Source organism: Mus caroli, unplaced genomic scaffold (genome assembly GCF_978045245.1).
Source record: "Mus caroli unplaced genomic scaffold, Mus_caroli_1 scaffold_1, whole genome shotgun sequence".
Taxonomy (NCBI): domain Eukaryota; kingdom Metazoa; phylum Chordata; class Mammalia; order Rodentia; family Muridae; genus Mus; species Mus caroli.
The window spans coordinates 102,527,077-102,541,582 of NW_028227256.1; the positions used below are offsets into that span (position 1 = coordinate 102,527,077).

General features: G+C 34.8%; 1 protein-coding gene across 10 annotated transcripts in view; it reads left to right on the forward strand.

Annotated features, from left to right (window-relative positions):
* Nucleotides 1–14,506, forward strand: part of Relch (RAB11 binding and LisH domain, coiled-coil and HEAT repeat containing) — an 89,403-nt gene that overhangs the window by 16,962 nt on the left and 57,935 nt on the right. For 8 of the 10 annotated variants that reach the window (XR_015047570.1, XM_029483563.2, XM_029483566.1 and 5 more), the window contains exons 3-10: nucleotides 4,726–4,797; nucleotides 4,907–4,962; nucleotides 5,059–5,172; nucleotides 9,719–9,922; nucleotides 10,025–10,116; nucleotides 10,698–10,991; nucleotides 13,330–13,405; nucleotides 14,405–14,500. Coding sequence is in view for 9 of the 10 variants with exons in the window: in XM_029483563.2 (XP_029339423.1) it covers nucleotides 4,726–4,797; nucleotides 4,907–4,962; nucleotides 5,059–5,172; nucleotides 9,719–9,922; nucleotides 10,025–10,116; nucleotides 10,698–10,991; nucleotides 13,330–13,405; nucleotides 14,405–14,500 (1,004 nt within the window). In the remaining variant the exon portion in view is untranslated. The remainder of the gene's footprint in view (nucleotides 1–4,725; nucleotides 4,798–4,906; nucleotides 4,963–5,058; nucleotides 5,173–9,718; nucleotides 9,923–10,024; nucleotides 10,117–10,697; nucleotides 10,992–13,329; nucleotides 13,406–14,404; nucleotides 14,501–14,506) is intronic. The other 2 variants (XM_029483575.1, XM_029483577.2) reach the window with 1 other exon arrangement.

Here is a 14,506-nt window from a genome sequence, read left to right on the forward strand (position 1 = left end):
ATAAAATTGATACTAAAGTGTCAAAACAAATGAGCTGAATTCTGATTTCCTTAACAAATGACTAAAACTTTTTTAAAGATAAGATAAATTCATGATATTTGAATTGCTGTTTTTTAGCTTATTTTTATGCATTTTGAACATAGAAGTGAGAAGTAGTTTTTGTCATCAAGGAGTTTGTTCCTTGTTGCACAATCCCTTTGGAATTGATGACAAGGGCTTTGGTCGCTTTAGAACTGTGGCTAGGAGATAACTCAGCCCATTATGTGCTTACTTTGCAACAATAAGGACCTGAAAGGAACTGTACGAGCTTCATTCTCAGTACCCATTAAAAAAAAAAACAAAATCAAAACACAGGTATGCATAGTGTCATATACCTATAATCACAGTACTGAGGAGGAGGAGGCCCTGGGGCTCGCTAGACAGCCCACCTAGCCTACTTAGAGAGTTCCAGGCCAATAAGACACTGTCAGGATAACAGAATGATCACACCCTAGAAACAACATGGAGATTAGCCTCTGGCCTTCACATGCAGCAAGTATCTTTGTACCTTCACAAAAAGGCTTTTGTATACAGTTTCACACACAGGAGAACCTGCTTCACGAAATCCATCTTTTAACATCAGAGTTGCTGGTTTGGTTCTTATGTTTCTGCCTGCTAGAGTAAAACTTCTATGTTCACACACTGGTGAAATCCAAAGAGACACAAAGCTGCTTGCTTGCTAATTTTCAGGGAAAGATCCTCCTGAATGCTGGAGAAAGGAGTCATTGTTAGTCCATTCAACACAAATTTATTGAATACTCATCCTGTTTTCCAAGTGGTATGTTGTTCTCTTCTAAAATGACTCTCATATCTTGCCTGTGAAGTCATCCGTCCCTATAGCCTGAATAACAAATGCTTAGTATTATCCATGGTCTTGTTTCTTGGTTAAAGGCCAAGGCAATATCTGTATCCCATTGCCTTCATATCTATCCTCTGTTTTGCTTGTTTTATTGAGACAAATCTGTATGAATTAGATTGGCCTCAACTTTTTTATTTCCCTCCCTTAGCTTTCTGAGTATTGCAATTGCAAGCATAAACACACACACACTGCCAGATTTATTTATTTATTTATTTATTTAGAGACAGGGTCTCATTAGAATACCATTGGCTGTCCTAGAACTCACTATCTAGACCAGGCTGGCCTCAAACTCATAGAGATCTACCTGCCTCTGCCTTCCAAATGCTGAGATAAAAGCAGATGTCACCATTCCTGGCCAGGAATTTTTTTCTGAGAACCCAATTTCTCTTATTTTGTGTATCTCCCTAGTTTAAACAAACAAACAAAAAGTGTGTATGTGTGTTCTTTTCTATTAGCAGAACCTTTGATTTTATTTTCTTATATTGAACTTGGTAGATGAATCTTATAGTTAGATATTATTTAAAATTGGATTGGTATTCCAACAAGGTTAGATATAACATTAATGAAATTGATTTGCCTGTAATTTGTTACCATGAAATTAAGGTAGTATTAGAAATAGGAAAAAAATATTGTAATGGGTGTATATGTAAGTTAAAAATAAAAGTAATGTTGATTAAATTTTTGTAGATTTCAGATTCCAAAAATGTATCTCATGACAGTGTTAGTTCCACAAACAAAAGGGTAGTGGTGGGGCTCGTGGGTAGGAAAGTTTAGAAAGATGAGGTTTTCTGCAGAATATTTGTCTTTGATAGTTGAGTATCTTAATATTAGTATATTATTATTGGAATTAATAGCATAGTATTAATTAGTGATTACTAATATATAACGTCACAAAATTTTGACAGTTTAGCAGTTACAGAGATAGTTGAAATGAATTGCTAGTTACTAAAGGATTAGATTCAGTATGATATGGACATTAATTAGTGGTAGGATAAAGACAACATATATGTGATAAGTAATCTCCAAGTTTCCCTTAGTTGGCTTTTGAAACCAGTTCAGGAGATGGATGTACCATTAAGTGGGCAGTACTAAGGAAGACCAGGTGTGAAAAGGAAATGATGCAATTCAGTAGGACCAAATTCAAAACTTAGGAAACATTCAAATGGACATGTCTAGGAAATAAGAAAATATCTGGTGAAAGGGTTTTAAGATTGTGATCATCAAAGCCACAGGCATGCATGTCATGGGTTAGGTAACAAGAGAAAAGGCCCAAAGGTGATGATGAGAGAAACCAACTTCAAGATAAGTGATAGAGGAACCTGAACAGAAAGAACAATGAGGGCAAGGGTTTCTTTCTTCCCTGAAAAACTTGGAGGAAGGGTCTCATATCAGCATGAATCAAGTTGAAAACAAGCATTGTAAAATAGTTGTACTGGGTTGGGACCTAGGGTAATTTAACATTGCTTATACTGACTTAAATGTTAAAATTGTAAACAGTAAAACTGTAATGCATGCTGTTAATACACATGCATGTTTGTAGTTATTATATCACCTTAGTTTGTGTTGGTCAAGTAGAATGAGTAGATTGGTTGTTAGCTCCTACAGCATTTTATACACATAAGCACACATACACACCTTCATATACTTTTAGAAAGAATGGTGATTTTAAGAACTGCGTAGAACTTGTCCCACAAGTTTATCTCCTTACAGGGTACTCAGTTTGCACTTCAATCCAGTGTTTTAGGAGACAAATTCATGTATGTATTGATATTGTGTGGCATTAAGAATCTTTCTTGACAGTGGGAGGGAGAAAGAAAATACAAAGTGTACATGTATAAAATTGCCAGAAAATCAAAGTTTAAACTTTTAAGAAAAATATATTAATTCTCCCAAATATGTATTTGCTTGGTTATATTCTACCTTTTATAGAGCTGTGCTATAGCTTCAAGCATAAAACTCTGTCATTTAGAACCTGTGTTGTATACTAAGAAACATGCAGCAGAGTGAATTCATTTTGGAAGTCTGTCTTTTCAAAGCATTGGTATCTTCTAATGACATTTGGCAATATGTATGTAGATGTTTGTAAAATTATAAATTCTTGCCGTCTGACATGGGTTTTCTGGCTTTCTGTGCCTATTCACTCTTTGTTTTGTTCCTGGTCACCAGTTTAATTTGAGCATTTCCCACTTTGTGTTTTAACCAGTTTCCTCCCTTCCCTCCCTTCTCCCCCCTCCCTTTTTTTTTTCTGTCATTCTGGTGTAGGGCATTTCTGATCTGCAATTGTTCTGTAGTATATTTTGGATAATTTTAAGCGATATTGAGAGCATAATATCTATACTTTTACCTTATGCATAGTCTAGTTAGGTGCTTTTTTTTCCAAAATTTCGTAGAATTTTCCATTTTTTAAAAAAATGAACAAATCTCTACATAAATATTCAGTTACGTAAATAATCTGACTTTAACAAAAACTCTTAAAGTGTTTCAAGGAATTGCAGTTCAGGGGAAATGTCTTAGCTTTGCTGCACAGAATTGTTTGCAGATCAGCTTTGCTGACTACCAACGGCACACAGTGACTCAGTGCCATCCTAGCTGTGCTTTCATTGCTGCTGCAGCTAAACTCTGTGCATCAAAATAGATGGCCGTCATAGCTGTGACTCAACTACATCCTAAGTTTTTATTGAACACATGCAAACTGAGTGAATCCTAATTTTTCCATATATTCTTAAAGCTTTCTTATATCTGATCCATCTCATCTTTTTTCCTACCAGTCAGTCAGGGCAAAGTTGCATTTCTTAAGATGAAAATTAAACTCCTTAGTTTTTATGCAAGTCTGTAATAACTATTTGTGACAAAGATCAATTAATTTCCCCAGAGTTTTAATTGGCAGAAGTAACTCCTGTACAATACCTATAAATTTTAAGAAAACTTCATAGTTAAGATACATGCAGTTTAATCTTGTTCCTGATAAATAATTTACAAAGCTCAATAAGAAATTTTCCCACCATTCATGTTATCTATATGATAGTCGGAGAAATCTTTAAAGTTTATTAATCTCTCCTAAAAGAAAATAATTTATTTGAAGACCTATTAGAACCTTTTAAATTCTACCTAATTTTACTTCACACAGCTATTTTAGAGGTGATTGGTATGTATGTGTGTAATATTTGCATTAGGATTAAGTCATTTCTATTTTTTGGTGTTAATACTAAACTAAAACATTGAGGCCTTTTTATGTGTGTCTTTAACCTATCTGCTTATTTTTAGAAAACATGCTTCCTTGGAGGAAAATGTATAGGCATACAACATTTGTTTCACATTTAAATGTAACCCTCAACTTAGCAAGCAGTCTAGCCAATAATGTTTCTACAGTTACAACATTCTGAACAGTACATTTCAAAGTAACTTAAATCCCTTTATTTAAGGCTAGTCAGTTTTCATATAATCTTTACCTCCCTCCCTCCAAAATTATATCAACCAAAAATATTTCATTACATTTTCTTACCCAGATTGACTAAAATAGAAGTACCTAGATTATTACATTTTTAATTACCTAAATAAAAGTATTGTATTTTAATAGCTGTATTCCTTGTCAGACAGCTAGAACATATATACCCCTAATTCTGCTAAAACTATGGAAAACGATCACCAGTTTGCTTGCAAATCAACTCTGCTGCATGCGTTCACAAGTTTCATAAAGGTTGCATGCTTTCTGTTTTCAATACAAATTGTGTTTTTTTCATACCCATCTTTGCTTTTTATTTTTTTTATTTTTGTTTCCCTTTTCTTGGTTGGATGCCTGTGTGTGTTTAATCCAAATCCCTGTCCAGTCCTGGAGTTTGAACTACGGAAAGCCAAGGAGACCATTCAGGCCCTCCGAGCCAACCTAACAAAGGCTGCAGGTGGTGTACATAAAACTTTTTGAGCCTTTTCCCACTTTTACAATGTAGAAGTAGCTGGACTATTTTTAAGTGTAAAATAGTAAAACATTATCTCATTTTATCTCACCAGAACATGAAGTTCCTTTACAGGAACGAAAAAATTATAAATCAAGTCCTGAAATTCAGGTGGGTGATTGACAACACCAGTTATCTTCCATACAACCCAAGTGTCAAAGGGTCAAAGCTCACATTTTCCCATCTGTCTTTTAACTTTGTTTCCAGGAGCCAATCAAACCTCTTGAAAAGAGAGCTCTCAACTTCCTAGTCAATGAGTTTTTGTTAAAGAATAACTACAAGCTTACATCAATAACCTTTTCAGATGAAAATGATGATCAGGTACAGTTACTGTTTTAAGTAATATCTACTTTTAATCTACTTTTTCTCTAACTTGATTTTTAACACTTATGCCTGTACTAAGAGTCCATGTGGGTAGTTTCTAAAATCAAAGCAGTTACTACTCAGTTTAGTATTCAATTGGCTCACAGACCTTTTCTATTTAAATAAACCTTTTTAAGTAAAGACTTATGTTTCTTTCCAGGTAACTTTTTATAGCCTGATAGTAACTGTATAGCCCCTTCATGTTTATATTCATTCATAATGTATGTTTTTCTAAAACTGAGTAATTACTTGCTTTTATTGATCATTGCAGACTTAGAAATTGAGTTTAACTATAAAAAAATTTCTTGAGTAGCACTGTATGTAATTCAGATGTTCAGTAGCAATGGTTGGAGGTTTTTTTGGTTGTTTAATTGGTTTTGGTTTTTTTTTTTTTTTGTGGGTTTTTTGTTGTTGTTGTTTTGGGGTGGTTTTTGTTGTTGTTTTGTTTGGGTTTTTGGTTGTTTTTTTGGTTGTTTAATTGGTTTTGGGTTTTTTTTTGTGGGTTTTTTGTTGTTGTTGTTTTGGGGTGGTTTTTGTTGTTGTTTTGTTTGGGTTTTTGGTTGTTTTTTTGTTTGTTTTGAGGCAGGGTAGTCCTGGCTGTTCTGGAATTTGCACTGTAACCAGGTTGTCCTTAACCTCAGAGATACACCTGCTTTTGCCTCCCAAGTGCTGGGATTAAAGGCGTGAGCCATTTAATACTTTGACTATATACACACACACATACATACACACACACACACACACACATACATACATACATACATACACCTGTATCTATTTGGTTTTCTGAGTAGGAACCAATTATCCTTCTGATAAAATGTTGAAGACAAAGAAATGATTGTTTTACTATCATCTCTCACTCTGGAAATGTGACCCACAGCTTACTGTCCTGTGTGTCTGATAGAATTTAGACTTTGTAGAAGTAAATGCCAGAGAATTTATTATGAAGAAAGCAGAAGGCTGTTATTTTTATCTTTTGTTATTCACTTTTGTGGTGTTAGAGATTTACCTTACACATACTAAGCAGACACCCTACCTCTAAAGCTGCATCCTCACCCCCCAGAGGCCAGGATTTTAGGTGAAAATTATTCTTTTGCTTCGTAATACCTCCTGTGGATATTTTTATAGGAATGGAAGTTCTCTAAAAGGACATAGCTGTTTATTTAAATCCTCAATTAAAATTACATTTGTCAAGACTTAAATGTGATATAGTTAATTGTGTATCATTTAATAATGAGACACTTTCTGAGAATAGTAGCAGTCATTCAGTGATTTCACCATTGTGAAATTTGTTGTAATAAAATACACTTATGGAAACTCAGCAAAGACTATAATTCTACTGTGATGTCATTCATATTGTTGGTTTTGATGCAGTATGTGGCTTATGCTTATAAATATTTAATTATCCCATAGTAACTTGACTGAGCTTGTACTATGCAAAAGACATTAAAAATTTACCTAACATGATGGCTGTGGGTATAATTTAAGTTAATCATGTTTTGATCATTAACAACGTTTTAAATGTAAGAAGTATTGAAAAGTGGAACAAAGTGTAAAGGGAGAAAGAGTAACAAACAACAGAGAGGACAGGTCAAACAGAATACAGGATCTTTAAGCCTAGACTTGTCAGTTCTGACTTTTAGATACAAATAATTGATCCTATTCAGGTAAGACGCATACAGTATCAGAGATGTCAGTAGTGCTCCCTCAATATGTGACGAGGAAATAGCTTAGTAAGGTATAGACGCTCTATGGTCTTTCATTAATTGATTTGACATTAATAAAAATGGAAGTGGAAAGAAACTACAGTAGCCAAAGCAACTTTGATAAAGAACAAGGAAGACTTGAATCACCTACCTTCTAGCCTTAAAAGATAAGACAATGAAAACATATTATGTTGTTATGTAGACAGGTATAGTAAGGAACCTATTCGAATGTAATCCAGAGGTAGATATGTACACAGCCTGTTGATTTCTCACAGGTGCAAACTTGATCTCATACAGGAAAGGTAGCCTTCTTACAAGTAGTATAGAAAAATGTGGTGTCCATGTGCCTTCCAAGTAGGCGTGAAACCACATTCCATATCATGGAAAGTGAATTTAAAAGGGATTTTAATATGAACCTGTAAAGCTTATAGAGATAAATGAAAGAGTGGGAAATCATTACAATTTTGAGAGGTACATAAAATTTCTTAGATATGACACCAAAATCATGATGTGCTTCAGATGTACTGTCATCAAAATAATGTTTCTAATTTTTGAAAGATACTCCTTGCCAATAAGATGTCTCAGCAGATAAATGTGCTTGCCACCCGGGCCCAGCAACCTGATTTTGATCCCCAGAGCCCTGGTGAAAATGGAAGAAAAGAACTGATTCCTATGTCGCGTCCTATGACTTCCATCCTCAAGTCATGGCATGCATGTACAGATATACACATATGATAATAATAAATTCTTGAGGCAGGAGGGGTACCTCAACAGTTAAGAGCATCCTGTCTTACAGAGGACCCAAGTTGGAAAATTTATGTCCACCTGTAAATCCAACTCCCACCCTGGCTTCTGTGGGTATATACACACAGACACACATACACAGACATACACACATACACACACACAAAACACACACACCCACATACCACAGACACACACATGTGCACACAGCATTTCCTTGCACAAGCACATAGACATAAATAAAAGCTAAAATCAATTAAGACCACTGTTGAGTGAAAAGACAAATAATGTGTGTTCAAAGTCAACAAAAGATTTGTTAAAATTTTCTAAACTCTTTAATAAGAAATAAATGTAACTTTTAAAAACATTAGCAAAAGAATTATATGTGCTTCACCAAAAAAGGTATCTAGATGAAAATAAGGTTGTGAAAGACACTCATCACTTTTTCCTTCAAAGATGAACATCCAGTGAGATGTCCCAAACTTAGGATGACCATGAAGACTTGCTAGGCTGGGCCTGAATTAGGTAGATTGCAATAAAGTGATGTATGCTATATTTGTTTATAATTTATGTAATCTAAAATATATTTAGTTCTTGTAAGCCAGCATCATGAGGCCTTTAAAAATATTTAACTTATTCGTAGAAAAGTCCTAAGACGTAATGAGTATTATACCCATTTGGTAGGTGGCCCCTTTAACCTAAATTAACTGATAATAAGAAGCAGTGACTAGGAATGTTGTATTTACCTCTGATTTTCTTCAAACCCTTGATTTTAATGCTCATATCAACTCCATCTTCAATTTTTAAGCATAATTATTCTGTTATTTAAGTAAGCCATTAAAGGATTAAAATGCCACATTTATAATATATGACTATAGTAAAGTTTTTCAGAGTCTCATGAACAAATTATAATAAGAACTTATTTTAATTTTAGGACAAGACAGCATAGTGAGAAAGAGTATCTGTCCGTGATTTATTCCTATGTAATTTCATACAGCCTGTCTAAAAATCTTTGCCATAGAGTATTCAAGATACTCTTTTTGTGGTTTTAATGAAATTGATTTATTCTGAATTAGAGGCAATGTTTCAAAACACAAGGATTTGCAGGTAGCTATTTGGGTTCTTTAAATTTCCAGAGGCATTTTTACTAATATAAGTTAGATTTAAACAACTATAGCAATATCAGTAGGTTAAGTTGGTTATTAATTCATTAGAGAGAACAATGACTATATGCAGTGTGGTATGATGGAAGAACAACACCACTAATCAGTCTACTTGTAACTTGTAAGTATGCTTGATGGACTAAGCATTTAGACTTTTCCTGTCCCAGTGATCAAACTCAGGATTTCATGCATTGTAGACAAGTACTGAGTTCCATCCCAGTCCATCTTTGTTAGGTTTAACTTAAAAAAAAAGACCAACATCTTATTAACGGAATTAAACAGAAAGCATAAAATTTAAGAATAATAATTGTGCGGTATAAGAGTACCTAGAATATACACTTTGGGCTTTGTTGTTGGTTGGTTTTGGTTTGTTTTGCTGTTGGAGACATGGCCTCACTATGTGACCCTGGTCAATCTGGAACTCAATACTGGCTGGCTTCAAACTCACAGATCCATGTACCTCTGCCTCCTTTGTGCTGGAAATAAAGGTATTGCATTATGCCCAGCACACTTAAACATTATAATAAAACTATTACCTTTGGTTTTTCAGGGTAGAAATACATACATAGAATGCAAGATAAAATTACCTTAAAGGTTTTTATTATTAGTTACGTGTGTGTGTGTGTGTGTGTGTGTGTGTGTGTGTGTGTGTGTGTGTGTGTATGTGTGTCTGTGTTTACATATATAAATCAGGAAACAGTTTTCTGGAGTTCGTTTTCTACCTCTACCATACTGGTGCCAGGGATTGGAATCAGGTCATCTAATTTGGCAGCAAGTGTTTTTGCCCACCGAGCCATCATACCAGCTTCTCAAAGGTTTGTTGTTGTTGTTGTTGTTGTTGTTGATCTAGATCTAATGGGGATTTTTGTGTGTGTGTGTGTGTTCTATTAGGATTTTGAATTATGGGATGATGTAGGATTAAACATTCCCAAACCCCCAGACTTGCTACAACTTTACCGAGACTTTGGAAATCATCAAGTGACTGGGAAAGATCTTGTGGATGTGGCCAGTGGAGTAGATGAAGATGAATTAGAGGCTCTTACACCAATTTTAGGCAACGTCCCTCCAACCCTTGATACTCCCCTGCCTATAGAGGTGAGAAATACCAGTTAAGTACTCATTTCCACAAAACATTTATGTAAAAATGTTCCTGTGAGATCTTGAGTTTCTGCTTCTTTTTCCTGCTTTGATTTTTAGAACACCTTGCTAGTACAGAAATTAGAAGATAAAATTAGTTTATTAAATAATGAAAAATGGTCATTGATGGAGCAAATCAGAAGGCTTGAAAGGTTAGTACTTAGTTGTTATTTTTAAGTCCTAAAGTTTGTGTTGACATTGGCAGATTATATAGCTAACTAAATGAAGCAGGATTTCAGAAGTAAGGCTTAGTATTTTTCACTTAGCTATTACTAAAGCCTTTTAATTATTTTTTGCATTTAAAATAGCAAAACATCTTCTTTCATCAACAAATTAGATTGATGTGGTGTTCTTATACTTAAGAAGTTCGATATTTTAACTTCACCCAAGTCTGGTCAGTTTCAGTAAATTAATTCCAAATTAGTGGCATTCATACTTAACCATTATATTTACTTTTTATAATACTAAGTGGGTTTGATGGGTGATCTCCCTGTGTCAAATGGACATTTCTCTAGAGCAGGCTTCAAGGCTGTTGTTTCTCCTGGTTGATAGTTCACAGCTTCACTTTTAGGACTAGGAAGCTTTAGTGACTCTTCTGCAGAAGAGCCTGGTCACTCAGGAGCTAATTGACTTTAATTTGTTCTGCTTGTATTCACTCCTCCTCTGGGGGGGTGGATACTATTGCCAAAGCTTTGAAAACTGAAATTGTTCTCCGGGCGTTTTCTTTCTTCAGTGAGATGGACATCCTCAAAACTGAACACTTTGCCACCCCAGCAGTTGGTGATTCTGTTCAGCCTTCCTTGGTTTGGTCTTCCCAAAAGGATTCTGAAGACAATAGACAAAGCCCAGTTGTAAATAGTTCAGACCAGGAAAAAACCAAGGATGTTCAGCTTGAAATACCAGATGCAGCTGATTCCTTTATTCCTAAAGAGAATTCGTCAGGTTCTTTCCCCAGGAAGGAAAGAGAAGAGCTGCCACCTTCTTCTGTATCAAATAAAACCACGCTCCATTTCGATCAGCCCAATAGGTTAGTGTGCGTGCTATGCTTTGACCTGTGTCTTTCCTTATTGTGCATTGGCAGGCTGGAAGAACTTCAGTTAATATTGGAACACCTTTTGCAGAGTTACAAATTTTTATGTTTGATATGCTTAGCATATAGAATATATATATATATATATATATATATATATATATATATCTCAAAACAGGACAAATAATTATTAAATTATATCAAAGAAAAGAAAACCATAAATTGACAAGTTCTGTCTTTGTTAAGTGCATAAGGACATAAGTAACGTGGAGTTACTAAGCGCTCTTGGCCTTCCCCTCCATGCTTCTCCTTTTTTCTGTTATCAGACTCATATTTTAGTGCTGCACAGTTGCCTGTGCTATAACCAGACAAGTCAAAATAGTTTTGTTCTTAGTCATTTTTTCTATATCTGTTTCATTACTAGTAGTGTGCATTAATATTCTCTTAATTCATTTAATTTTTGCTGGATTATAGTACTTAAACTCGGGAAGTGAAAAAATTATAAACCTGCCCTCCTTTATGATCAAATTATTTAGTAGAGAAAACAAAGCATAAATTTTAAATATTTTCAATTGGACCTTGAAAAAAGGTCCAATTGAAAATAAATACTGTTAAGGGACTATTTACTAATTTGTTTTTCATGCATATGTGCTTAGTGTATATCAACTCACTTAATCCTATAGTATACTTTTAGCCACAAACTTATTAAAAAAATAAACAGGCACAGTATACTCAACATTAGGATAAAATTTTTAAATCATGTCTAATTGCCTATCACAAATTTGTTATCTTTGTATATATATGGAGCTCACAAAATTGGAGTAAGGTGTGCAGTGCTCAAAGAGTTTTTTTTCTAATGTGGATGAGATAAAAATCATGGAAATTTATATTGTGGTGCTCAGTGGTAATGGCTCATTGTCCTTCTGTATAAGAGCATCCATATAGTTCTTTTGTACTCTGAAGATAGATGGTGTTATATTCACTCAGTGGGTCATAACTGTGTGCCAGGCTGTGCTACTAAGAATACATTGGTGAGTGAGACACACTGTAATCCTTTTGTGCACAAGCATTACAGTATGAGAGAGAGAGCCAGTGAAGCAATTACGCTAAAGCATGAAAAATAAGAGAATAGGACTTGCTATATAAATACATAATCAAAGCCCCAACCTAGTTTTCAAACTGAAGGGTTTCATTGAAGAAATGCCATCTAATCTAAGTTTTAAAGGCTAAGTAATAGTTAACTAGGCAAAGAAATCAGAGGATAAGTGGATAAAGAGAGGGTCAAAAATGAACATAGAAGAAACAGATTTGCAAGGTAACTAAAAACTGAAGGGTTTATTTGATTTGAAGTGAAGAGAAAGGAATGAGTCAAGTTAATTTTAGAGAAAGACTAGTTTGTAGTTTTCTGGTTTCAACGGGTAAGTAGATTGTGGCCCCTTCCATATAGAGTAGGGCAGTGCATAGAAGAGCAAGAGTACAAGCAAGCCTAGAGACGTCCCTCTGACTCTGTATTCATGGGACTACGTAGTGCAACTTTGTGGTGCCTACTAAATACAGGTTTGTTCGTTTTGGTTTGGGTTTTTTTTTTTTTTTTTGGGGGGGGGGTCTTTTGTTTTGTTTTGTTTTGTTTTTGAGTTTTGGCTTTGCCTGGCCCTGACTGTGTAGATGGAGCACATGAGCAACCCATAGTCAACTTATGAGTACTATTTCATAAGCATCAGTGTTGTAGAAACAAAGATAGACTTGACTGTTTTTTATTAAATATAAGAATAAGTTAATATTTTGTATTGCCTCTCCAATTTTTTTCCTTTAAATTACATCAGTAATAGTCATTGCTTTCTGTTATAGTTTTTATGTAGGTTAAAATTGTGTCATTATAGATCAGCACAAATGCAGTGCCTTTCTGGCTTTGTGTCTTGTTCAACCTTTGTTGGCTTTGCTGAAGCCATAGAAAATGGAGGATGGAGATAGTATGCATTTTAGATTGCAGAAATTTTTCTATAATTATGGATTACTGTACCACTTAGTGTGTAATCTACTAACACTTTAAGGGCCAGTCTTTTATATGGCATCAAGCTATTTGCAGTAGGCAGTGTTTTTTCTCTTATGATTTTATCCATCAAGTCCGGTAACTGAGAAATCTTTGCAACACAAATCCTGAGGTGGGTAGTATTAGTGTAGGGATGTTAGTTTCCATATGTAGATATGCAGCTTCCTACACCCGGAGATAGCAGTGTTAATTCTTGGGTACTATCTCTCTCTCTCTCTCTCTCTCTCTCTCTCTCTCTCTCTCTCTCTCTCTCTCTCTCTCTCTTCCCCCCTTATTTTCGTGTAGGAAATTGTCACCTGCTTTCCACCAAGCACTACTGTCTTTTTGTCGAATGTCAGCAGATAGTCGGTTAGGATCAGAGGTAAGTCTGTATTAGAGATTTCAGAATACATCTCTACTTTTTTGGTAGGGTTGTTTATTTGTTTTCTTGCTTATAAGGTTTTATATAAAAAAATGTTTATTCTATGATTCTATTGCAGTTGAAAATCTGTTATTTAAAAATAATTTAAATGAAATAGTACCTAAAATTTTAAGCAATAAGGAAGGCAGCTGATTATTGGTCCATTTGCAGTCTAGAAAACATTATTATAAAATTAGGTCAGCTTTCTTGGAGCACTCATGATGGGTTTCATCATACAAGCTGTTGGCTTGGTTGTAGCTTTTGGAGGATGTTTTTAAGAGAAAAAGCAAATGAATAAGCAACCATTGTGGAGGCCCTGTCTGAACTATCTGTGCTTCCCAGAACTGAAACATAGTATCCTCAGGTTTCACTGCTATTATTTTTTAATAATATTTTATCATATCTTTTAAGTAAATATTTCTTTTTTCTGGCATGTAGAATTGTACATATTTATGCACATTGTGACTTTTAGATAGATCAGTGTACAAGGATCCATTGGGATAGGATGACTGACATCTGTCATTTCACATTTTTTGTGTGTGTTGGACATATTCAAAAATTATAAATTATCTCTATAAGCTAATTTGTAATACTAAATTTGTTGTTGTTTACCATAGTTACCTAACAGTACTGTATCCCTACGTACTACAATAGACAACTTTTTCTGTTGTCCTTAGCAGCTGAGGGTATAGCTTAGTAGAAGGCACTTGCTTAATGTCAGTTAGCCCTAGTATCATAAACATTAGACATGATCCCTTATACCCAGCTTACCCCTGTTACTAGCATATTTACTCCATGACTGACCTTCGGATAGGATGTTTTCTGGGGCAGTCATGTTATTATCAGTATGAATTATAATTCTCGAGTGTATTTTTACATCAAGGTGACAAGATCCAAAATAACATTTTCCCACCTTTGTGCACCAAAGTCATCCACAGTCTTAACTGTTTGGTTTTCTAGGTGTCTAGGATTGCAGACAGTGAAAAAAGTGTTATGTTAATGCTGGGACGCTGCCTGCCACACATTGTTCCTAATGTGCTGTTGGCAAAAAGAGAGGTAAGA